This window comes from Schistocerca piceifrons, chromosome 3, assembly GCF_021461385.2.
Source record: "Schistocerca piceifrons isolate TAMUIC-IGC-003096 chromosome 3, iqSchPice1.1, whole genome shotgun sequence".
NCBI lineage: Eukaryota > Metazoa > Arthropoda > Insecta > Orthoptera > Acrididae > Schistocerca > Schistocerca piceifrons.
Window position 1 is genome coordinate 422,070,222 of NC_060140.1, and position 26,842 is coordinate 422,097,063.

General features: G+C 39.3%; 1 protein-coding gene across 2 annotated transcripts in view; it reads left to right on the plus strand.

Annotated features, from left to right (window-relative positions):
• LOC124789967 (PAN2-PAN3 deadenylation complex catalytic subunit PAN2) overlaps nucleotides 1-26,842 on the plus strand; it is a 297,298-nt gene that overhangs the window by 218,468 nt on the left and 51,988 nt on the right. For both annotated transcript variants that reach the window (XM_047257502.1, XM_047257501.1), the window contains exons 16-17: nucleotides 3,339-3,526; nucleotides 22,739-22,962. In XM_047257502.1, the coding sequence (XP_047113458.1) occupies nucleotides 3,339-3,526; nucleotides 22,739-22,962 (412 nt within the window). The remainder of the gene's footprint in view (nucleotides 1-3,338; nucleotides 3,527-22,738; nucleotides 22,963-26,842) is intronic.

Sequence of the window (26,842 nt, forward strand, 5' to 3'; positions counted from 1 at the left end):
TCTGTGTTGTCTGAAACCTCCCTGGTATTCTTCTAATTCTTGTTCTATCTGTTCCTTGATTCTTCCACATAAGATCTTGGATATAATGTTGTACGTGCAGTCTAGGAGAGAATTTCCTCTGTAGTTGTCTATATCACTCTTATTCCCAATCTTATGTAGTCACTCTTATTCCCAATCTTGTGTAGTGAGTAGACGATGACCCTGATATTTGAGGAATTGTTCATTTATTCAAATTTTTGTTAGAATCATGTGTAAGAAGGTCTTGACTGTGCCATTTGAGTTTTTCCACATTTCAACAAACACCTGATCTTCTCCACATGCCTTATAATTTTTTATCCTTTGATTGCTTTTTCTACTTTTTGGATAGTTGGTGGGGTTTTATTTTATGGGTTTGGTTTTTGTCAAGGTATTTACATTGATTTGTAAGAGTTCTTTTGGTTCTTTGCATTTCAAAAGTGCTTTAGCTATGATTTCAGCTTTTTCTGTGTTACTGTGTGTGATTCTTCCATCATAACCTTTCATTATTAGCATAGGAGGTTCATATTGTTCTGGTTGTTTCCAAAGATTTTGTAGTAGTTCCTGGAATCTGTTTTTTTTATCCTCTACAGAGGTTTTTTATGTCATGAAATATTCTTTCAATTCTCCTAATGTTTCATGTGATATTTTTTTCTTTCTGTTTTTGAGGTTGATGGCATTTTCTCTGTTTTTGAGGTTGATGGCATTTTCTTCTGTTAGTGTACTTGAAACTTTAATCATGCTTGGTGTCTTTCTTCATAGAATTGTCACTTTCTGGAGTCCACCGTGCATGTTTTCTTCGCTAGTTCAAGAGGTTTTCATAAACTTGGTACCAGTTCTCCTATATCATCTTTTAATTTCATAGTGTGTTGGTTCTTGATATGTCATTTTTAATTTAATTCCTCTGATCTGGACATTTCTCTGTTTTAAGTGTATGTGGCTTCCTCAGTAACTACTATATGTTGATATAAACATACATTCTCTTCAGAATTCTGTAACTCGTTGGCTGTTTTTGTTTGTAAAGTTATTTGGTCTCTATTTTCCAGTTATACATACATATTTTCTTTGTTTCACAAGCTCAGCTATTGAAGTCTCCGAGTAAGATTTTTACATTTTTCTGAGCATTTTTATTGTACAGCTTTTATTCATTGTTTTAAAAATTAAAATTTGCAGTTCTGGCATGTGTCTGCATCTGTTTCTTGGCTATGTTATGCCGTTTTTGTACAGGCACTATGAACAACATGCACTATGAATCACGTGACTCCAGCAGCATGCTGCATGCATTTGTTTTTGACACTCGCTAATAATGCAGTAGTTATAACCTTCTGAAGAAGGGTACTAAGTGCCTGAAACTAGTTAAGGCAGTAAAATTTCTTTTGTGCAATTGGTTGCTGGTTATTTCAATAAATACAGCTATGGTTGCTGAAGATACATGAAATACTAAATTTATGAATGTCTTTGAATATTGTATTTATTGATTATATGCACTGATTTTAAATATACAATTAGCCTTATTACCAATTTTGTCTTCTGAAACATAAACTCTGAGAGCTAATTCTGTCATATAACCCCTGAGAACAGATTGTAAAAATTATGATTAGTAACATTTTCTTGGGCAGTTGAGCAATACTTAACAGTGACTGCAGTTATTCAATTTAGATGCATTTGTTCACCTGTTCAGTCCTCTTTTGCTGATGCAAATATCCCTGTTCCTTTCCAGTACATATCTATGACTTTCTCAGTGGCTTATGCATTCCAAAGACAAAACTTACTACTCGCGGTTCTTCATTGGTGCACACAGCAAAGATGCCACAATGTTATTGAAACAGCTCATTGTGCAAGTGATGCCATCTGTTAGCATACAGCAGCACCTTCTCAAAATGTCTCTTTCCTTCATGGGATTTTGAAATAAATGCAGTGTTCACCTTGTGTAGCAGTGTAAATACACTGTCATTTTTGGAATGCTCTTATACATTCATAAACGTTTTAGTTGATAATACTATATAAAATTTCATTATCTTGTTTGATTTCACATAAGGTAATCAGGAAACAACTCGAAGTTGGCCACTTTGTGAGAAATTATGGTATTCATTTTGCTTTTCCCTTTACAACAAATAAAAATATTTCATTTTTTACTATAGTGAGATTAGGCGAAATACAGAACCTCTTTTCTATTTATTAGATATTATTTCAGCCATATTTTCCTATTTCTTGCATGTTTATCATCAAATTACAAAACGACTGAAAATAAAAGGAAAAGAAGTACTTTAATGTTTGTTTTATTTTTCAATCAGTGAGCACTTTCTTAAACTCAGATATTTTGAAAATGATGTACCATTCTCCACATCAGGCTGTCATGAACTTCCTTGGGAAACATTTTGTAACAAAACTGTGATCTGTGTCAGGAAACAGTTGTCAAGAATGAGAAGAATCCAAAGACAACACAGATACTGAATACAACTTCTTAAACAAATACAAACTGTAGGCAGTAACAAATGTATATAGCCAGTTCTGCTTTTGTAATATATCAGTTTTTTAAAATCTTCACAGCATCTGTATTTTCCCTCCTTCAATACAAGAGATAACAGTAAAGTTTTTGATTGTACCTCACTATACAGAATTATACTGTGATTAACCCAAGTCTCCTGTGTGGTAGCAATTGCGATAGCGTTTTTCCATCAGCATTCAACCTGACTCAAGAGTAAACATCTTATTGTTTCATCCTACGTAACTTTTCATGCAGACTTGTATAAGCTCAATAAGGACTGAAATGAGTGTGGTATGGAAGAAGCCTTATTATGCTACGTCTGTCTGTAGCGGTTAGCATCAGAGCATAATATAACTGCTGACCTGTTGATGGTATGGAATAAGAAACAGGATTGTCATTGATGTGGGCAGTGGCGTCATTCTCCCTCCCCAAGGCCAAACTATCAAGTCACAAGTTATTTTAATCGCATAATATACATGTGAAACAAGTGTGTGATATTATGCAATTACATTGCAATAGCAATGAAAACTCACTTACAATTTGGTATTTTGAAGCCTAAACGAAAAACTTTTTTTTATTAAAACAATATTTCTTTATACTTGTGTAAGAGAACCAAGAAATAAAACTGTAAAAATAAGAACATATCAGTTTTTATTAAATTATTCAGTTTAATCTCATGTTACGGATAAGACATTTTGCTGGCATGCTTGCAAATCAAATCAGTTTTTGTAAATTGTTGATGGTGTACAGTAACCATTCGTTTTTATAAAACTCAAGTTTTCGTTTGGGTAAATCATGTTCTGAAATTTGATGGAGTGTTTACCTTTGTCCACAGCTTGAAGATGAATATGAGGAGATTGTACAAACTGTTAATTATGATCTCACAGCAGTTGTATGTCACGTAAGTGAATCTCGACATCCAGAAAGGAATAATCTTGTGGCACTTATAAATGTTCCATCTTCATACCATAAAAAAACTACCTCATCCTGTGACAGTCAGTGGTACATCTTCAATGATTTCACGTGAGTTTCCATTTCCTGAAATCTTATTTAAATTGTACAGCATAAATTTGTTAATACTATTATCCTGTTTTTTTCCCCATAATTATATTCACAGTTACACATTCAGAACAATGTTTATCTTTTTCCTCACATTTTTGAGAGGGGAAAAAAAAAAAAAAAAAAAAAAAAAAACAAATTTCTGTCTATGGTGAAGATTGTGTGACTGATTCTAAAATGCGAAGAAGTTTATATAAACCACATAATCCTTATTAGTTTTGGCTATACACTAGCCACCTTCAGAATCTGTATTAAGAAAACGACAAATAGTCTATTAAAATCTTAAAGTCTCTAAAATTTTTGTCTGTTGTACCTGCAAGTGACCTAAAGTCAAAATCAAAATAAATGTTGCCCATAAATACACTTTATAGCTAACATTTGATGAAAAAATGTGTTCCTGACTTGTTTTCGTACTAAATGTGAAGGAAAAAAGAAACAACTGTGAAAGTCAAGGACAACCAAGGTGTGCATCCAAGTAATGTCTCATTTTTCCTAGTCTTTTTGCTAGACACCACGTTAATCCTTTATATGCCAAACTAGAACCTGGCACAACTTTAAATGTAAAAATAAAAATAAAATAAATTACATGAAAAGGATACTATGAAAAAGATTTTTAAGGTAAAATAGTTCAGGTGAAAATGAGAACTTACAATTCAATGAGAGAACATCAATGGAATATGGAACAGTGAAACTGAAACAACTACAATATTGACCTAGCCAACATATAAAAGGAAACACACTCTCCTCATGGTTAAATCTGAAATAAATGCAACAAGTAAAACACTATTTAAGTTGGATATCAAAAGAACAAGAGCATACTATAACTGCTGACCTGTTGATGGTATGGAATAAGAAACAGGATTGTCATTGATGTGGGCAGTGGCGTCATTCTCCCTCCCCGAGGCCAAACTATCAAGTCACAAGAATATGGAACAGTGAAAACTCGAAGCTGGAATACCAACAATACTAGGAAAAGGATAGATTGCTACTCATGGTAAATGTTACCTATTGAATTGCAGACAGGCACAATGAAAAGACTGTCACACATTACAGCTTTTGAACAAAGCTTCCTTCAGCGAAGACACATTCACACAAGAAAATACACTTCATGCACACACGGGCACTGCCACTGGCAGCCCAGGCCAGAATGTGACTGTCATGTGAACAGCAATCTGGAGTCGGGTGGGGAATGGAGTGCGATAGCAGGGTATGTGTGGGGGAAGGGAACAGCTCTGTCTGTTGGGCCGTGCAAGGGGCTAGCTGGCATCCTGATAAGACTGATAGGTGCAGCATCAGAAGGTGGGATGTGGTGGGGGGGACTAGTAAAGGTGAGAAGCAGAGGAAGGCAAAAGAGGGGCAGGCGCATTGGCAGAGGGTGGCACACAATGAGGGTGAGGGACATGAAAAGGGAGGAAGTGATAGGGCAGAGGGTGACGAACCTGGGTGGAGGATGTAGGGACAGTAGGTTCTGATGACTGAGGACAGGACAATATTAGGAACAGAGAATGTATTGTAATGATAACTTCCATATAGACAGTTCAGAAAAGCTGATAGTGGAGGGGAGGATCCAGATTGTCCAGGCCATTGAAATCAAGCATGTTATGTTCAGGTCCATGTTGTGCCACATGACCACAGTTTGGCAGTGGCCATCCATTCTGGTGGGCAGCTGCTTGGTAGTCACCAATGTAAAAAGCTATGTTGTGGTTGCAGCAGAGCAGGTCTACAACATGGCTGCTTTCACAGGTGTCTGGGATTTGATGAGATTAGATAAGCCTGTGATAGGACTGGAATCTGGGTGGATAGGCAGGGTCTTCCACAGGGCTATGATCACTGTGGCAAGGAACTGGAACTGGGAGTGGGAATGGCATAGGGACAGATGGCATGATGATAAAGAAGGCATGATGATAAATACCCAAAGCCCTGACAAAGGATTTGGTTCAGTTGTTGCAGTACAGGGTGGTATTGGGTGAAAAAGGGGACACACTTTTCTAGCTGTTTTCAGACAAGGTCTGGTGGATAATACCTTTTTATGAAGGCCTTGGTGAGACTTCTTGTCACTGAATATAATGCTATTCCTGGGTGGTCAGGCTGAAAGGGAGAGCTTTTATAATGTGGAGGGGATGGCAGCTGTCAGAATGCAGGTGCTGGTGGTGTTTGGTGGGTTTAATATGGACAGGGGTGTAGATGGAGCCATTAGAGAGGAGGAGATCAATGTCCAGGAAGGTGTCATGCTTAGCTGAGGAGGACCAGGTGAAGTGGGTGGGATGGAAAGTGTTGATGTTGTGTTGGTGTCTTGGCAGTGAGTCCAGATCCTGAAGTTATCATCAATGAACCTGAACGAGACCAGGGATTTGGAGTTTTGAGAGGCTAGGAAGGTTTCCTCTAGATGGTCCATAAACAGGGTGGCACATGAGGGTGCCATGCTGGTGCCCATAGCAGTGCCTTAGATTTGTTTGTGTACCTTTCCTTCAAAGGAGAAGTAGCTATTTGTTAGAATAAAGTGAGTTGTATGACAAATGAGGTAGTGGGTTGGAAGTCTGAAAGATGTTGGGAAATGAAGTAACCAATTGCAGGTAGACAATGGCCATGAAGGATGTTGGTTTATAGGGAAGTGGTGTCAACAGTGACCAGTAGGGAAGCAGGAAGTAAAAGGGGGCCACTTTTCGCACCATACAGATATCTTACCTAAGTCATTTTCCAAGTCATTTTGATCATCTGATGACTTTACAAGACAGTAAATGACAGCATCATCTGCAAACAATCTAAGACGGCTACTCAGATTGTCTCCTATGTCATTAATATAGATCAGGAGCAATAGAGGGCCTATAACACTTCCTCGGAGAACACCAGATATTACTTCTGTTCTACTCAATGACTTTCCATCTATTACTACAAACTGTGACCTTTCTGACAGGAAATCTCGAATCCAGTTGCACAACTGAGGTGATACTCCGTTGGCACGCAGTTTGGTTAGGAGATGCTTGTGGGGAATGGTGTCAAAAGCCTTCTGGAAATCTAAAAATATGGAATCATTTTGACATCCCCTGACAATAGCACTTACTACTTCATGAGTATAAAGTGCTAGTTGTGTTCACAAGAACGATATTTTCTGAGACCGTGCTGACTACGTGTCAATAAATCGTTTTCTTCCAGGTACTTCATAATGTTCAAATACAGTATATGTTCCAAAACCCTACTGCAACTTGACGTTAGTGATATAGGCCTGTAATTCAGCAGATTACTCCTACTTCCCTTTTTGGTATTGGTGTGACTTAAGCAATTTTCCAGTCTTTAGGTACAGATATTTCTGTGAGCGAGTGGTTGTATATAATTGCTAAATATGGAGCTATTTTATCACCATACTCTGAGAGGATCCTGACTGGTATACAATCTGGACTGGAGGCCTTGCCTTTATTAAGTGATTTAAGCTGCTTCATTACTCTGAAGATATCTATTTCTATATTTCTCATCTTGGCAGTTGTTCTCGATTGGAATTCAGGAATATTTACTTTGTCTTCTTTGGTGAAGGAGTTTCGAAAAACTGTATTTAATAACTCTGCTTTAGTGGCACTGTCATCAGTGACTTCACCGTTGTTATCATGCAGTGAAGGTATTGATTGTGTCTTGCCACTGGTGTGCTGTATGTATGACCAGAATCTCTTTGGGTTGTCTGCCAGACTTTGAGTCACAATTTCGTTGTGGAAATTATTAAAAGCATCTCACATTGAAGTACGCACCATATTTCGAACTTCTGTAAAACTTTGCCAAATTTGGGGATTTTGATTTCTTTTCAATTCGGCATGCGTTTTTTGTTGCTTCTGCAACAACGATCGACCTGTTTTGTGTACCATGGGGGATCAGTACCATCACTTATTAATTTATGTGGTATATATCTCTAAATTGCTGTCGATACTATCTTTTTGAAAACATTCCACAACTTTTCTACACTTACATGATCAGATCGGAAGGAGTGAGGACTGTCTCTTAAGCATTAAGAGCACTTTTATCAGCTTTTTTAAATAGAGATACTTTGTGTTTCTTTTTGACGGTTGTAGGTGTTACGGTAGGGGAGAGTGGGGCAATCTGAACCACTGGGCACAATGAATCAGGTAGCATAATTTCAGTATAAGGTGGTAAATAATTTTTTTCTCTGTGCATATGTTATCAGTACTGCTCTACCGACTGCCACTTGTCTTCTGCAGGATCTAGTTCCCGCCATTAGTGTTGTACTGGTGATATGTTAGTTTTGGGACCGTGAAGTAATTTTTGGGGACATAGATAGATTGAATTTTGTTCAATCCTTTGTCACCAAATTTTAGAGAAAGTAAGTCATTGTAACAATATCAATACTGTATTTTAATGATATAGATCTTCAAATATTAACAATGTTCATACATAACCTCACATGAGCTTTGTTTGAAATATATACTGTTGGGGCACATTGAACCAAGCTCTCCCGGGACACAATGAGACATGGTTCATTGTGCCCCAGAAATCTTTTAATTGTCCAATACAAGCACTCTGTACTTTGTTTCCTTAGCATGGGTAAAAATGTATGTGTAGGAATTTAAGGCTTTTAAATTACAGTTGTTCATCAGTCCTGTTTTATATTATCAGGTTTGAAGATGGTTCTTTTATACCGCAGGAAGACGGACAGAGATAAAACTGACCAAGATGCTATGCAAGAAGCTGTACAGGATGTTCTTAATAAGGGCATGGCAGTTCACCAAGCAGATAAATCTCATTTAATACCTTACCCAACTCTTCACTGATATGTTCAAGACATTAAATGTGGTTCCAGAGAAATATTGACACCAAACTATGACTATCGTAAGGTATTTTCTGTGGAACAGGAGAAATAATTAGTGGAGTATTTGTTGCATTCTTCTAAGATATGCTTTGGTGTTGACACAAAAGCATGCAGGCGCTTAGCAAGTGAGCTTGCTTTGAAAAATGGTCTGAAATGTTCTGAGAACAGGATGGAGGGAATGGCTGGTGTAGACTGGTTCTATGGGTTCATGAAACGAAATGCCAGTTACAGTATCCGAACCCCAGAGGGCTCTAGCTTATCCAAAGCAACGTCCTTTAATCAGTATACTGTTTCGAATTTCTTCAGAAACATGAAAGACCTTTGCCAGAAATACCCTACTTTCACTGATGGTACAAGGGTTTTCAATCTGAATGGAACCAGTACCTCAACTGTACCAGATAGGCTTCCAAAGGTAGTGGCACAAAAGGGAAGTAAACAGATTTCTCAAGCTACTAGTGGAGAACGTGGTGTCTTAGTGACCACCTGTTGCATAATCAGTGCAGGTTGTACTTTCCTGCCCCCAGCAATGATATCTCCTCGAGTACATTTTAAACAACATATGATAAGTAATGCACCAACAGGCATCCTGGGGTTAGCAACAAAGACTTGCTGGCTGAATAGCGATCTTTTTGTGGATGCCATGAAACATTTCATCCACAAATCCAGTAGTAGCAAAGACAATCCTGCGCTTCTGATTGTAGACAATCATGAAAGCCATCTGTCAGTTGAGGTAATAGATGTAGCAAAAGCCAATGGGGTGGTTATGCTAACTATACCCCCACAAACCTCAAACAAATGGTAGCCTCTAGATGTAGGAGTGTTATCTTCATTCAAGGGAACTTATTACTCAGCATTCAAAACTCTACGCAGGAAAGGCGCTCCTCTCACTATTTATGATATAGCTGCATGTGTCAAAATTGCTCATGACAGATCAGTGAAACCCACTAACAAATGTTCTGCTTTCAAGAAATGTGGAATATTTCCATTTGGGATGAAGACATCTTCACTGACGAAGACCTTATGGTCAGCAAAGTAACAGTCAGGATTGTGGAGGTAAACAGAACAACTTCAGATGTTAATTCTCTCCAACATATCAAGGATGCACAATCTGCAGGGCAAGCCTCAGTAGATGTCAGCCAGTCACAAGATCTGCAGCAAGCAGGACCATCTGCAGTGCCTAACACCTAAACAGCTTTTCCTAATGGACTTTCTCCTGAAATAATTCGAGGATTTCCAAAAGCAGAGGACAGAAAGAAGAGCAATAAATGTAAGAGAGGACGAAGTTTAATTGCAACTGATATAACAGAGAAATATTTGCTGCAAGCCACAAGACATCCCAATAAAAAGGTCAACTGGAAGCTTTATGAGCAGGAATCAGATGACTACATTAGTGAGGCGCATTATGAAGAGAACAATGCCAACGTGGATGTGTCTGGTAAATCCGAGTACAACTTTGAAGACCGGGACAAATTACTAGAAACAGATGATTTCGTTTTGACCAAATTTGAACTGAAAAACAAAACACCGGTTTACTATGTGGAGAAGATTTTGAAACCGAAGGATGATGCAGGAGACCATCAGGTATCATTTTTGAGAAAAAGTGAAAAAATAGGAGGAAAGTTCTATTTTCCTCCGGTAAAGGATGAAGCTTTTGTTCCAGATAGCAACATACTTTATGTCCTTCCACGACCTGCTACTGGTGGTGTGACAAAGAGACAAAAATCATATTTCAAATTTGGAATCAGCTTCGAGTCTATTGATGTTCGGTAATTCCAAAATAAGTAACATGATTGTGTGCCTACAGATTTAATTATATGATTCACACATGGAATATATGTACACATTATGTTTAAAGTATATTTACACTTACTTTGTATGCTAAATAGGTTCTTTCAATGAACCTGTTTAAAGTGGTTCATTGTACCCAACATGTGGGGCACAATGAACCATTTACCAAATTTTATTCAAAGGCGTGCAGCTAAAAAACAATTAATGACAATGCAATCATATAAGGCCATTTGATACTTGAATGATTAAACTGTAACATCTGTACATCACAACTCTGTAATAAAATTATTGGATGAGTAACACGGAGAAATTTTTTTTATGGTTCAATGTGGTCCACTCTCCCCTATTCAGCCTGGCAGCAACTGCCTTGTGGTAGCTAATCCCTGTATTTGTCACAATACTCACTATTTGTCCATGATTATTTGTTGCCAAAAGGTCAAGTATGCTTTTGCAACCATTTACACTTCAAATGGGCTCATGAACTAATTGTCCAAAATAATGTTCTAAGAAAGCATTCAGTACAATTTTGTATGACGTTTTACGCCTGCTGCTGGCTTTAAATGTATAATTTTTCCAGCATATCGAGGGTAGATTAAAGTCACCACTGACTATTAACTGTATGAGCGGGGTACTTATTTGAAATGAGACTTAGGTTTTCTTTGAACTGTTTAGCAACTATATCTTCTGAGTCTGGGGATCGGTAAAACTATCCAGTTAATAGTTTAGTCTGATTGACAGGTATAACCTCTACCCATACTATTTCACACGAGCTATCTACTTCAATTTCGCTACAAGGCAAACTACATCTGACAGCAATAAACACTCCACCACCAACTGTATTTAATCTATCCTCTCTGAACACTGTTAGATTGTTTGAAAAATTTTTCGATTGAACTTATTTCCAGCTTTAGCCAGCTCTCTGCACGTACAACTATTTGAGCTTCAGTGCTTTCTGTTAGGGCTTGGAGCTCTGGTTCTTTCCCAACACAGCTACAACAGTTTACAACTACAAAACCAATCGTTTCTACAACTACCTTACTGTGTTTTACCCGCCCACTTTTAGACTGATGTCCCTTCTGTGGTTCCCTGAGACCCTCTAACGTAAAAAAACTGCCCAGTCCCTTCCACACAACCCCCGCTACCCGTGTAGCCGCCTCATGTGTGTAGTGGACTCCTGACCTATTAAGCAGAACCCAGAAACCCACCACCTGATGTCAAGGAATCTACAGCGTACACAGTCACAGAACCGCCTGAGCCTCTAATTCAGACCCTCCACTCGGCTCTTCACCAAAGGACCACAGCTGGTTCTATCGACAGTGCTGCAGATGGTGAGCTCCACCTTAATCTCGAAAGCAAGACTGGCAGTCTTTACCATTTTCACTAGCCGCCCGAAACCAGACAGAATCTGCTCAGATCCAAACCAACACATGTCATTGGTACCAACATGAGTCAGCACCTGCAGTTGGCTAAACGCTGTACTCTTCATGGCATCTGGAAGCATCCTTTCCATATCCAGAATGACTCCCCCCCCAGAATGCACGCGGAATGCACACTGGCTTCCTTCCCCTCCTTGGCAGCTATGTTCCTAAGGGGCCACATTATGCGCCTAACGTTGAAGCTCCCAATTACCAGCAAACCCGCCCTCTGTGAATGGCCAGACCTTGCAGGCTAAGAATCTTCCTCTGGAACAGGGTGGACGACTGCAACCGGCTCAGAGACATCGTCCGCCACAGATAACGCCCGAAACCTGTTCGTCAATTCGTCAAATGAACTGGGGAGGCGATATGATCGGCCCCTCAGAAAGTTTTTCGCTGCCTGCCAGACTTTGGAATCATTTCCCACTTGGCCCCGGGTGAGGGGTCAACCTCAGTGCAGGCAGTACCTGGGGCGGCCACAGAAGTGGACCGATCGGAGGACACGTGGGACGTGCTCAATGTCCCTGGCATCCCTGCGTTCAATCCCCAGCAGTGACGCATCTTGGCAGCAGCCTCAAGCTGTGTGACGGAAGCCAAAGCAGCCTGGAGCTATTAGCTAAGGGTCACCAACTCGGCTCGCATCTGTACACAACAATCACAGTTCCTATCCATTACTGCAGTCGCTCCTGTTTGAAGCTCGTAAAAATATGTAACAAGCTAACGGTGTACTAGCCTTATTAGTAGCAGGAACTAGCTGATGGTCTAACATACTGGGCCTCCGGTTTCTGTGCCGCTGGTGATGCCACCATCACCAATTCTGCCTGAGCCTGTTGACTTGTTGTCAACATCTCACCAGGCCATTGCTTCCCAACTGAGATCGTCAGCCTCCTGCCAACGTCTCACTGGCCCATCGCCTTCCAGCTGAGCCCATTGGTGCCCTGCCAGTATCTCACCAGCCTGTTATTCATCAACCCCTGCACTTTCCACTGCTGGCTTGGCCACACCTCAGCCCATATGGCCACCTCCAAGTCACTGCGGCACCTATCTGCCTCCTGTGTTCACGTATATTTCTCAGCACTCCTACACCTTCTACTTGTTCACACCTTCCATTTCCAGACTCTGTGCCAGTTGTGCCGCATTTTTAATACCTTCAAAGCACACAGCCTTTTCCCCTCAGTCCCAGGCTTATTCTGTCTGCTCTAAAGGCTTACCTATTGAAGTTCACATTGGCAGCTTCTCCCAGCTGCCAGCCTTGTTGGACTACCTGGTGTCATCCTACTGATGGTTGGTGCTGGTTGAGCCACTCTTCCATCAGCCACTGATGCCCATTGTCTCCAGGGCGCAGTCATCCATGGTCATACCAAACAGCTTGCTCCCATCTGCCTGACACGCTGGACTGCCTTCCATCCCACTGCCACACCATCATTGCCTGCCTTTCTGGCCCACCCTCCATCTCTCCATTGGCTGCCCACATCAGCTGCCCCTGCTCGGCATTCTAAGTGCGCTGTTGCCTTAGAGGTCATGCCTGGCTCTCACTGAATCCTCACCAAGTTGCTTCCCGTAGCCCCATTTCTCCTTGCTTATATTTCTGGTTTTTCTGCTGCAGAGATCACAGCATTGGCCGGGTACTTGCGTCTCGAGTACCTGTGATGGTTTCAAGGAGAGGGTCCTACATCTCACATCCCACCCAAAGCTGTCCTACATTTCATGGCAACCCTTGCTGGCTAGTTAGCATTGTTGTGTCACAAGCAGCCGCCCTTGATCAAGAATTGCCTCCCATCAGCTGCCAACACCTGACATAGGCTCCTCGACTTCTTCACACCAGAGCTATTTTGCATGCCATATCTTTGGGATGTGCCCTTACCTTCAGTCTCTAAGGCCCTGAGATGGCCCACCATCCCTCCCTTAAGGGGAAGAAGGTATTGTGTCCATATGCAGTACCCTCTGGAAACTATGCTGTAGCGTAGCATTGTCAGAATGCTGGTGTGTGTCCACTCAGGTAAACATAAACATATTTATCGGCAGGCTTACAGGAAGCTCTGCAAAACATCGAGGCACTGATGTTGCCCCAGGCATCGCCACAATTGTCGAACTATTTTGCTACACCTATCGCATGCCACTTGGAAACACTCAGGTATGTAAATAACCAACTGCTCAATGCGTAGCCTCACTGAATGCATGTCCTCACTGGATTTAGCCTTTGTGTGTTCTTTGAGTTGACAACCATTCACAAGGTGCAGTCTGCACTCATCACTAACCACTGCCTTGTGGGACCCAGCATTTAAAGACACTGAGAAATTTCCTATTTTGTGATACAGAGTTACAGGTGGACCTATCACGCAGTGACTCATTTTCTGTGTGGGCAGGCTTGCACCTAACATGTTGTTGATGTTTAGCCTTCAGGATATATAAAAGCATTGCTCACTGCTGCCAGTGGAATGTTAATTACCGTATTTACTCGAATCTAAGCCGCACCTGAAAAATGAGACGTGAAATCAAGGAAAAAAAAAATTTCCTGAATCTAAGCCGCACCTGAAATTTGAGACTTGAAATTCAAGGGGAGAGAAAAGTTTTAGGCTGCACCTCCAAATCGAAACAAAGTTGGTCCATTGTAATATGAGACACAATTTAGGTCGAATGAATGACTATACAGCTACAATAGTTTGGTGTGAGTCGTAAGCTTAGCAGTTAAGCTTTACCAGGTAGCCATTTCTATGCGTATTTATACGGGTACCCTTCCTTTTTCACGTGCTTCGTCTCGTTTGAATCGATTGCTTATTTTGCTTTGATATGATAAGTGCCATTTTCTTTGTTATTGATGTTTACGTCACTCTAAGCTGAAAATGCATTACTGTACTGTGTCATGCATTGCTTGTCGCATTCTGATAGTACGTGTTTACGGCCTGTCGCCGCTCACAGCATGGCTTGCTTTTGTGCGCGCTACTGCCGCTTACAATTAAAAAAAAAAAAAAAAGGAGAGGAAGCGTCTCATTAGCGAAACAATGGCAAGAGACTGTATTTGTTGTTACTTACACTGCTGCTTTCTTTGATAATGATCAACAAGAACCAAATAATAGACTGCATATGATAGAAGATGTTCTGAACGAGAGTGTAGCAAAAATTTTTCTCCGTTTGAAAATCTTTGCAGGTGCCTCTTTAGTACATTACATTCTGTACAGATATTAGAGTCATCTTAGATTTAAAAATATAGTCGATTGCCGTGCTTCATTTCTGACTGTATCACTATTAGGCATAAGAATAATATGAATATAAACATGACACGATACGTATATTCTTCCGCGTTTGCTGTTGTCTCACTCTAGTTTCGTAGTTTATTAGACAGACAGGATTTAAATGAGATAGCAGCAAACACGAAAGAATACATGGCAAAATGTTTATATTCATATTATTCTTATGGTGAAGAGAATACTGCATGTGATTCACAATTCATCAAGTTCCTATTAGCAACCATCTCTTCTCACAGGTAGGAAAAAATTCAGAATGTAGAGTTGGCCATATTGACAAACATCACAAACAGTCTTGCCAGTCAGATTTTCGTAGTACATTGAAATGCTGCTACATTCGAAGATGGACAAACAATACTGAATTTGTATTTACTTCGTTGGATAATGTATGAAAATGCAGTGGTCGAAACTCGGGGCGGAGAAAAAAAGTTCGTCTTCCACTTTTTTAATTTATTTACTGACGCAGAGGTTTTGGCGCCAGTATTTATCTTTGTGCCTACAAAGCATGCCTGTGTAGCGCTACACATATTCGACGGCAGAAGTTAGTTGTGGCGGCACCTACCAACGTTTTTCAGAACTTCCGCTTGCTTTCCACTCGATTCTAAAACGCAGGCGGTTTTTTGGATTACAAAAACCGGAAAAAAAGTGTGGCTTAGATTCGAGTAAATACGGTAAAGTGTGGTGTTCTATTGTGGTCAGGGACCAAAGAAATATGAATATAACATAGCAACTGGTATAGGTGCACAGCTTTCACTCTCTCTCTCTCTCTCTCTCTCTCTCTCTCTCTCTCTCTCTCTCTCTCTCTCTCTCTCTCTCTGTACCACCCCCCCCCCCCCCATTCCCCCTCCCCCCTCCTCCTGATGCTGACTTTCTTCCAAAGAGAATAAGAAAATCTCTCATGTGTCAAAATTTCCCTCATTTGGGAGGGAATCTGACTATGTTGAACATTTCTGCAAACTGTTTTTGTGGAAATATCAATTTTTTAAAGTTCATTGAAACCTAATTCATTTGTACTGAATTGTTTGTTAGCACTAGTACAAATCCAATTAAAGGTATCTGCAGCTGTATCAGGTATACCAGGTGGATCCAGTGTGAGTGGGTACACACAGTTGGGCTGTCCACTGTCAGCAACAAAATATACAACTCTGCTTGACCCATAGCTATCAGATTTCACATACATCATCTAAGCATGCTGACATTGTCCTTATTCATTGCAATATTGCATATTCTTTTAGTCCAAGCCTAGCACTTGTAGTGTCATTCACAACTTAAGCTTTTGATCTATAAATTGAAACTCAATATTTGTAATTCTACTTGCATTTTATCTTAATTATATAGTGGTATTTTTTAAAAATGGAGGAGCTTGCAAATCTTTTCTATTTCATAATCCCTGTTTTCAAATCGTTTTTGAGATACACATCTAGAGCTCAGATTGAGTTATAACTCGGACACCACTGTTCAAAATAACACGTGTTTCGTATGGGTTAGACAAATGGGGATGGTAGGATCTGCAAGATAGGATCTGATTTATGACCATATATTAAATCTATAAAGTTTAAAGTATCTGTTAACATTGTGCATGCACAGTTCATTACATCTTAACGGCTATAAATGAAGGGCCAATACAGCACAAACTTCCATCACTATTGTTTAAAATGGGATTAAAGAGTTTGATGTAGCCAGATGACTGAAGTTTTAACTTCCAACAACATAAACTATAGATCATGTGAGATAAGTGACATCTTACATCTAGAATCAATATGAATGACGTCTGCATGCCAAAAAGGGGTGGCTGTGTTTATTCTAGAATGTGAAACATATGTTGGTCACAGTTAAACAGATTGTTGTCTTCTGCTTCTTGAAGACCCTCTTCTGTGCAGTAATAAGGACACAGTCAACACTGAAACACCCGGGAAGCTTTTGACTCAGCATTTCACCTTTGCTTATTATCAAATTTATGATCATATGGGATAACAAATGACATTTTTCAGGGCTTGAGGATTTCATGGGAGGACACAGCACATTATCTTTGGGGGGGGATTAACACCAGATGTAGAAGTAAATTCGGGGATGCCCTAGGGAAGTGTTTTGGTACCCTTGCTGTTCATGTTAATAGCCTTGCAGATGGTATTTATAATAACATCAGACATTTGGCAGATGATGGAGTTGCCTATAATGAAGCACTATCTGGAAGAGTCTACACAAATATTCAGTATGAAATGGGAAGAAACCCTTATAAGTATTGCAACTGAATGTACTCTCTTCCATGCAATTCACTGTGGTGTACACAGTACAGATGTAGATGTAGAAGTGCCTGGTCTAAAATTAACACTTGAATCCATATGTTATGGACACATCACACACATACAGAAAATGAGTTCTTTTCTGTTCCTCTTTTCTTCTTTGTGTGCAGATATTTTCAGACTGACTACCCCACTGTGATTCAGTCACTTTTTTTTAGAAGATTCTTCATGGTAGAAACTATTGACTTGCAGTTCATGAAGTGTTTCTTCTAAAGAAAGTATCTGACAAGCCTCAGTCGTAGGTATTTTGGAGATCACTGTATTAAAACTCGACTCCTGACCATACTACTTTTTACCTGTGAGTGTCTCCCTTGTCATTCAAATGAAAGATCTTGACAGACCTTCAAGAGGGTTTTTGAACACACTCTCCACTGATTCACAGCTTATGCTCTGGGTTATTAGAGTAAAAGCTTCGGTATACAATAAGAATCTAGTGCTCTGGGCTATAAGTTGTTCATTAGTATGTATATTGAATGCAACAGGAGCAGTCACACTTCGATGTAAAAGGGCGTTTTTTCTATATTCTCCATTTACTGCACTGCCCTTGGAAATCAATGGAGAACCTGCTGTTGTGCAAGAGAGTGACAATGAATCTGATTAGCTTACAATCCTTGCTCGGGCTGTAGATCTGGACTAGGTGCAGCTGATAGTTACAGTGTTGACATATCAACAAATACTATTCTTGTTACCTTACAAACTTCAAAACTATTCTCTATGAACTGTGTTAGATTCAGCATTAGTACTGTACAGCTTTTATCAGTGCATAATCCAGCAACTGGTAAAAGGTGATTTAAAATCAATCTTGCTCATAACTTATAAAATTGAAACAGTTGTGTGACAATTTTAAAATTCTTTGTATTGTTTCTATCTTTCCCAGATTTCAGCAGAGCAATCATTCAGCTATCCTGTAACATCTTTATATCTGCTTATACTGTACTTATCTCTGATTTTTGTATGCTGAGTGCTGTTGTAAGGCCATTAGTAACCTATTGCTCTTCTCTTAGCATTTTTAGTTTTATGGATTTGTGTCTACCTTCCCATTCAGTACTAGTTGACATGCTACATGATTGTCTACATCTACACCTACATCAACAGCTGCATAGGTACTCTACAGGCCACAATGAGGTGTGTGGTGGAGGGTACCCTGTACCACTACTTGTCATTTCCCCTGCTGTTTCACTTGTAAATAGAGTGAAGGAAAAACGACAGTCTGTATGTCTCTGAATGAGCCCTAATTTCTCATATCTCATATTCATGGTCCTTACACATGACGTATGTTAGTGGGAGTAGAATTGTTCAACAATCAGCTTCTAATGCCAATTCTCAATAATGTTTCCCATAAAGAACGCCGCCTTCCCTCCAGGGATTCCCATTTGAGTTCCCAAAGCATCTCCATAATACCTATGTTGTGTTCAAGCCTACTAGTAGCAAATCTAGCAGCCCTCCTCAGAATTGCTTCATTGTTTTCCTTCAGTCCGGCCTGGTACGTTCTCAAACACTTGAGCAGTACTCGAGAATAGGTCACACCAGCATCCGATATGCGGTCACCTTTACATGTGAACCACTCTTTCCTAAAATATTCCCAATGTGTGGCAGTCCTCCATGTGGGCCTCTTGCAGGCAGTCTGTGGATCTCTGCCGGCTCTGCATTGGTCACACATGGGCGACCCACGGCTACCTCCTGTGCCGTGAAGACCCACCTCAGTGCCGGTGCAGCGCCCAGCTGACAGTGGCCCATATATTGTTGAGCTGTCCTCCTTTGGCTGCCTTGCAACGGAATCTTTAGTTACCGGACTCGTTATCATTAATTTTAGCAGACAACGCCTCATTGGCTGCTTTGGTTTTACTTTTTATTCATGAGGTTGGTCTTATCATTCGATCTAAGTTTTAACACCTGTCCTTTATACCTCGGTGTCCTCCACCCTAGTGGTTTTAGGCTGGAGGTTTTAATGTGGTGCAAAGTGGCTTTCTTATACTGTTAATTCTCGTGGTTCGCCAGCCACAGCCATCTGCTCTCTTATTATCCCTTCTACCTGTTTCTTGTGTCTCTCTGTGGTTTTCTTGCCCACTTTTGTCCATCTTAGTGTTTGTTGCCCTTCTATCTTTCTTCCTACGGCACTCCTGACGATACCCTCGTCTCTGATGAACACTCGCAGTCGAGGGCAATATTCTTTGAGACGCTTACTTATCTCTGAACCTATTCCATATGCTCGTACCTTCGTTAACTGTCTGTGATGGGGCACTGTGTTAAATGCTTTCCAGAAATCTAGAAATATGGAATCTGCCTGCTGCCCTTCATCCATATTTCTCAGTATAGCATGTGAAAAGGGCAAGCTGAGTTTCGCTCGAGTCTTGCTTTATAAAACCATGCTGATTTGTGGACTTAAGCTGCTTAGCCTCAAGAAAGTTTATTATATTTGAACTGAGAATGTGTTCAAGGATTCTGCACCAAACAGAACTTATGGATTTTGGTCTGTAATTTTGTGGGTCCATTCTTTTACCTTTATTAGATAGTGGACCCACCTGCACTTTTTTCAGAGTTTCTTGGGACTTCGTGCTGGGCAAGAGAGTCATGATAAATGCAAGCTAGGAAAGAGGCCAATGCCCTAGAGTACTCTTTGCAAAATCAAATTGGGTTTCCATCCAGACCTGTTGATTTATTTGTTTTCAAATCTTTAAGTTGATTCTCTATGCCAGGTATTCTTATTTCTATGTAGTCCATACGGCAGTCTGGATGCCTCCACTTATCAGAGCCCCCCCCCCCCCCCCCCCCCCCCCAGCAGATATACTGGATGAACATTGGCTTTCTTTCCTACCTTGAACACTATCTGCATAAAGGGCTCCATAACACTCTGAACATTGGAGCTCCCAATAACCAGTGAACCCCTTCCTCCATGTGCCTTCTCGGACCCTGCCCAAGGAGTGGCCACCTGTCCACTCACAAGATGAATGAGTGAGGCCAGGCTGCCAGTCTCCACATTGGCCCTCTACCTCGAGTGGCATGAATGCGTTACCACCTCACCTCTCACCCTACTGTGAGGGCAGATCCACCACATTATGTGCACTAGAAGCTGCTTCAGGAGCAGAGCCCATGGGCAAGACAAGTGACACCTGAGGTGTCCCATACAATGTGCCAGATTCTCTACCACAACTACTCCCGATGGCAGCAGCCTGAAGGTGACTGACCATAGCCAACGGCACATTCAGCTGTTCGCAAACAGCGGCCTGCTCCTTCTGTATCCACACACAGCATACACACATCCTACCCATCCTAGCAAGACTAACTGAAAAAGTGAACCATGAAAGCAAACAGTCCTAGAGATGCGACTTGCTACACTCCTGATGTGTCACCAATGGATGCTGATGTGTTAAAAGAGCTACATAGCTGGCTGTTCAGTGAACAACTATTTGCTGTAAAGACTGAATGAATTTACACTTAAAAACTGTGAGATTAACCCCTTAAAGAGGGACACACATGAAATTTAATAAATATCCCAAGTGGAAAACACAGAAAAGGATAAACAATTAACTTGCTCCTATGCATACACACTCGTATCACAGTCGAGAGCTGGAGCCAGACTGGCTGGCTTACTAAATGAATGGACGGTTACTTTCAAAACAAAACAAAACAAATGGGCAACTAATGCACTACAGACTGATTGAATTTACACTTACAAAAATGTGAGATTAACTCTCTTAAACAGAGAAACATGCACGAAATTTAGTAAATGTACTACGTAGAAAACACAGAAAAGGATGAACACTTCTGCTGTGTAAATGCATTTGTGTCACAGCCAAGAGCTGGAGCCTGTCTATCATATTATGCTGTACCAAGGTGCTTATTGGATCATTGCTTTATGACTTGATGTCATTTGTGAACTTCAGTACTGTATGACCACGGTGACAGAAAATATCAAAGTAAATGGTTAGATATATTTACTTCATCAGTCTCGGTTACAAATTGTCATAAATGATTAATAGTTTTGATCACTACATGATTGTCTGCATATCTATAAATAAAAATACAAGATTGAAAGTATCTACTTGAATGAATGACATTAGTTGGAAATATTGAAAATAATTAGGGTTCCGTGACTGAATCTGTAAAAACAGAACCCTTATAGGATTGCTTTATTGTCTGTCTGACTGTTAAGAATCCTTTTTCTCAGGAATAGGTAGACATAATAAGGGCAGATTTATGTCACATATTAATGTCTATGGATGCTTGACAGCATACAAATTTTAAGCTTCTAAGTCAATTCATAAAAAGATACAGCTATTTAGGTCACATATTTTGATACTCAAAAACTCATTCATCAAAACCTGTAGGGTACTTTCCGTTGACCTAGAATCATGAAATTTGGCAAGGAGCAAGATTTAACAGTATGAGTAAAGGAAAAAATCTGTAATTGTTAATTTGTATTTATGTAACACAAACAAGTATTTTTTTTGTCCTTTATCATCTGTCTGTCCATTTGCCCATATGTTACAAGCCACTTTTCTCTTGAACAAGTTGGCGTATCAGATTCAGATTTATATCACAGACTGAAGTCTGTAATCCCTTGGCAGTGTAAAACATTTAAGCTCCTAAGTCAATTCAGTCAAAAGATTCAGCCATTTATGTAAAATATTTTGAAACTTGTGAAGTCACTCATCAAAACCTATAGGGTACTTCCTGTTGATGTAGAATTACAAAATTGGACAAGAAGCAACGTTTCACAGAGCAAATAAAGTAAAAAAAAATTGAAAATTGTTAAATTATAATTATATCGCATAAAAATTCTTTTTGCCAGTAGAACCTACGTTGCATTCATCGTCCATCAAAGGCCAAATACACTAACTTTACTACACGCAAACGTAAAATGCAGGATGAAGTCCTGTTTTAAAAAGTAAATAAAAATGTTTTACTAAATCTTCTATGTCAATACATATAAACTGAAGCCCCTATCTGATTCTTTTTGTATGTCCAGGCTAGTCTGAAGAACTAGTGTGGAGATTTTGATGTGGTCTTGGAATCCTCATGACCAGTATCTTGCCAGCATCTTTATCAAAAACAGGCGAAAACCATTGAGATTCTCAATTCCCAGGGTGGATGAACTATATAAATGTACATAATTAAGTTTGTGTGGAATTCTGTGTGCGGTCCTGCTCGCATTTGGCCAATCTTTATATATTATTCTTGTCAGCCAGTTGGATTCATGAACTATTAACCAGATTGTGCCTTTCTCTCTCTCTCTCTCTCTCTCTCTCTCTCTCTCTCTCTCTCTCTCTTTTTTTACATGATGCCTGATTAATCGCAAGCTGTGAAAAGTCAAAAAAATTTTCATGTCATAATTTTAATGAAAACAATAATTGTAACAGCATTTTGTAATACTAGATGAACTTCAAGAAAGAGTTGTCATATGGTGATGTGAAACAACTATACTTCTGTATAAGTATATTCTTTGAGATTGAACAAGACTGTCCAGTAAACCTAAAAACATGCACAACCACATTTAAAGTGTGATTTTAATAGACTAGCTTAATATTAAATAAAATTAAAAGTACTCAGTAATTTGTTCAATAATTATAGCAAGTTGAATTGTATTCACAAATCATAATTTGCATGTTCAACAGTGTGACTCCAGTACCTGGATCTGAAGCAGTGTGGTTCAGCCTGGATTGGAAGCTCCCATGTGTGCTGTTCTTCACTAACAGGAATCTACCCTCAGAGTTGGTGCCTCCACCTCTCAACCCATTGACAGCAGATGTCTTTAGGGAAGATGAAAGTCTGGCCAGAGGCTGTGGTCAACGCATGATCACATTCACACCACTTGGTACTAATGAAATGCTGGGAAGAGGTTTGTATTGTATGCACAAAATCCACCCAAGGCTGTTGGTGTGACACCAGAAAGTAAAAATGCTCCAATGAAGAAGACAGCTGTAATAGCTAGTTCTCTCAGTCAGGACTCACTCACTGATGCTACTAAAATACTTGTGTAATACAGAATGTGTTTACAACTTAAAATATGAAAGAAAATCTATTGTAAAATTCTCCTCATTTAAATGTAATGTATACTAAAATCTAAGTAACTGAGAAATGGGATTACTGTAGTCAGACCTGGCGTAGTTAACCAGTTAGTCCCATTTTTTTAATACAAAATAATTTTGGATATTGGGCAATGTAATTGTAAACTTTTAAAGCAACTAAATTGCCAATGTTTCGACTGACTTGCTGCGGTCCTCTTCAGGGTGGTTCATTGCTGTATACTGATGAATGTCTTCCTTTATATACTGTCATTTGGCTACCAACATCACATATCTGAGATGTTATTGGACAGTTTGATGAGGTTGTTATGGACTGGGTGGGTGTTGGTACACTATCACCTGTACTACCCTGGTGGCTGATTCGAAGGCAATTCTAGTAGGTGATTGGTAGAATGCAGCATACCAGCTAGCTGTTGTCTGTGCCACTCTGGTAAGTAGGCCCTCTCTTGTTGCTGACTGGAAGGCAATAGCAAATTGGCAGCTTGAATCCAGAGGGTTGTGTTTTCTTGCAGCGAGACATTAAGGCCGCACTTCAATGGTGTGATCCAATACCCAAAATTATTGTCTCCAAAATGACACTGACCATGGAAGCCCACAAAAACTTATACAAGAGTATTTTTATCTTTTTATTTTGGCTTCCACCAATTTGACTATTTAAAAAAGCTGGGAGAGTATCCGAATAAAGTTCGGCTGCTTTCCACACTTGATTTTAGTTGAGGCCTTGTGATACAATAAATATTTGTTCATATGAGGTGGAAGGGAAAAAGGATCTGTGCCACCCCTTCCCATATTTAAAGATAATCACACAAAAATACAAATTGGGATGAAAAAGTTTGATGAGTTGCTGTAGAAAATTACCATTTGTGTTAGCTCTCAATACTTATTATTAACTGACTTCTTTAAGGTAGACTTCATCCTCCTTAAAGAAGGGCTCTTAATTCCAAATTCCTTTTGTTGTTTCAAATACTAGAAATTTTTTTTATCCGAAGAACCTGCAGTTTGTGGAAGGCAGATGACTTATTTAGCCTCACAATCATGCTCTAACTTCTCAGGAGACCCTGCAGTTCAGGAATTCTCAAACATTCCACTTAAAGCCATGGACAAACGCCAGTCTCTCAACACAAACAGAAACAAATAATTTCTGAATTTGAACATAATTCGTGCAGCCAAAGATTTCTGTTAGTTGCCAGGGGTTGAAAAATAGTGAATGTAGATAGTGTATCACCAGCCACAAATCCTCTCCCCCTTTTCACTATCACTACGTATAAGGAACTGCTTTTTTTTTAAACTTGATTTATCAATTGTTCAATCATTGTTGCCCTTAGAATGAACTTCTCGAAATAATTTATTGCCTCCAGATTTTGTTGAGTTGGGTGAATTCCTGTATTGCAGAAAATGTGGTCCAAATCACACTTCCTCTGTGGAACAATTTGTGGTAACACAAAATCGACTGCAGCCATAGGAAGTTAGAATAAGATTTGTAAGTGATTTACACATATAGAAACTTTTTTCACAGTCTCAATCCCATTTCACTTGTAGAGAAATTAGCAGTTTTTACCCTAAGCTCATCTTCAGATATGATTGTACCTGTATATAGCAACCCATGATATGTTCACAAAAATCTAACAAAAGTATCCACAGAATGACATTGCAACTGGTGGTTGTATTTGGGAATAGATGCATAGCACACTGTATGAAGATAACCATACATTTGAAACTGTTAATAGTTGTGTAAATAAAAAAATTTGGGTGAAACCATGATTGTGAATTAAGTTCATGTGCAGTACGTGACAATCATTGTTGCTCTGGCATTTTACTTAAAATATCTTTCATATGTGATGGAATGTTGTGTTAGTTGCTCAATGTAGTGCTGGTATATAACCAGGCCAGTGACCACACAAGGGCAACTGCCAGTATCAGTCAAGATCAGAATATTGATAAGCATCACTGTTATTAGACGTCGGCTCTTGATAATAACTGAATTGCATGATGAGATCTATTATGGTAAAATAACTGCAACTTGAGAATTTTGGTAGCAAGTCAGTGAATTAACGTGTTACCACCAACAGGTAGCACAATAACTGTAAGTTTGAAGTCGCAAAGGATGACACCTGATTTCATTTTAAACATGATTGACATAGCCAGTGAACTTCACAGAATCATTTCAATTGCTCCATGCAGTGATTAGTTCATCTTGCAGTGTCCATGGAAAGTAATGATGTTCCCTTCTTCAGTATGAAATAGGGGATTTGGGGGAGGGGGGGGGGGGGGCACATACAATTGATGTTAGTCATCAAGAACTAGAAAAAAGAATGGCATCAGACAACTTGTTTTTGGAGTTCCTGTTGGTAAATTCAGACATTATGAAGGTGTAGAAACCAGACATTTGATTACCCCCTTCTGATATGTGACTAAACATGTGGACCATTTGCATGACATTGTGCAATGATACTTTGACAATGGTCTTGTTGCAATCTGGAAAGAATTTGTTTACATATTCTAATAAAAGACAATGCTAGGGAGACAGAAACAGGCATGTTTTCAAATTGATCAAAATAACTAATGTAACTCTGTCAACTTAGAACTATATTGGAATGTGTTAAATGATGAGCGATATGTAAATGGTGAGTAATATACATACACATTGATTGTAGGCCCCCAGATATTATCTTTTGAAGCTGTAGTATTGAGCTCCATTTATTCCTATGCGAACCTGCCGACTCTCCCAATTTAGGTGGGAAACTACAAATTTTCCAGGTTTTCTCCTGCCATCGGGTTATTCCACTATTTCTTCCGATTTTTAGTTAATTATCATCGGACCTAAGACATTCGTTTTGGAAACCCATTATTTCATTTTTTTTTTTTTTTTTACCACTGGCTGGAAGTCCTTGGCTCAGAAGTCATTTTTAATCTGTATACATATCAAAGTTTATATTTTCCTTTTCCCCCATACGCATTTTGTAGAATGTATACTCATATTGCCAAGTGGTATGCTGTTGTTTGGGATCATGTTTGTAAGTTGTCATTATGCTTAAGTGAAGTTGCTTATTATTCTGTGTTCTATTACAGGTATAAATCTTTAGAGTGGGTAGACATGAGTATTATTTTGTTACTTGAAGCTCTGAAAGGCTTTACTTTTGTGTAAGCAGTTGAATCAGTGTTTTGTTTTACATTATGTCAAAACATATAACTATTTTCTTGAAGCAATATTTGGAACAGTTTCTGTGCATTATCAAGTCTAGGGAAGTTCTGTTGTTTGCATTCTGTACTCTCTGCTGATGTGACATTTGTAGATCGGATGTTGGATAAACTGATATTTCAAAAATATGTAAACAAAAATAGCAAAAAGAAACGTTAAATATGAATAACTATAAAAGTGAAAGTGACAGGGTGTTAAATGCTTAATGCTTGTTTATATTGTTTATTATTGAACACAATTTGCCAATCAATTGTACTGGCCATGTGAGTCATCTGTTCAGAAAAGTGATCCCGGATAGAGGTACAGCAAAAAAATACAGCTGTGTAAGAACACAAACTGTCACAACTGTAGCAGAAATGGTGATCAAGGAAAAAAAGAAATCAAAGGAACTTTTAAAAAAATTGGCCATTTTCTGTTTCAACAGCCAGTAGTAAAATAGGAGAATTAAATTTATATCATGTAGTTGTTGCAGTTTATAAGAAGATGGCCAAAAA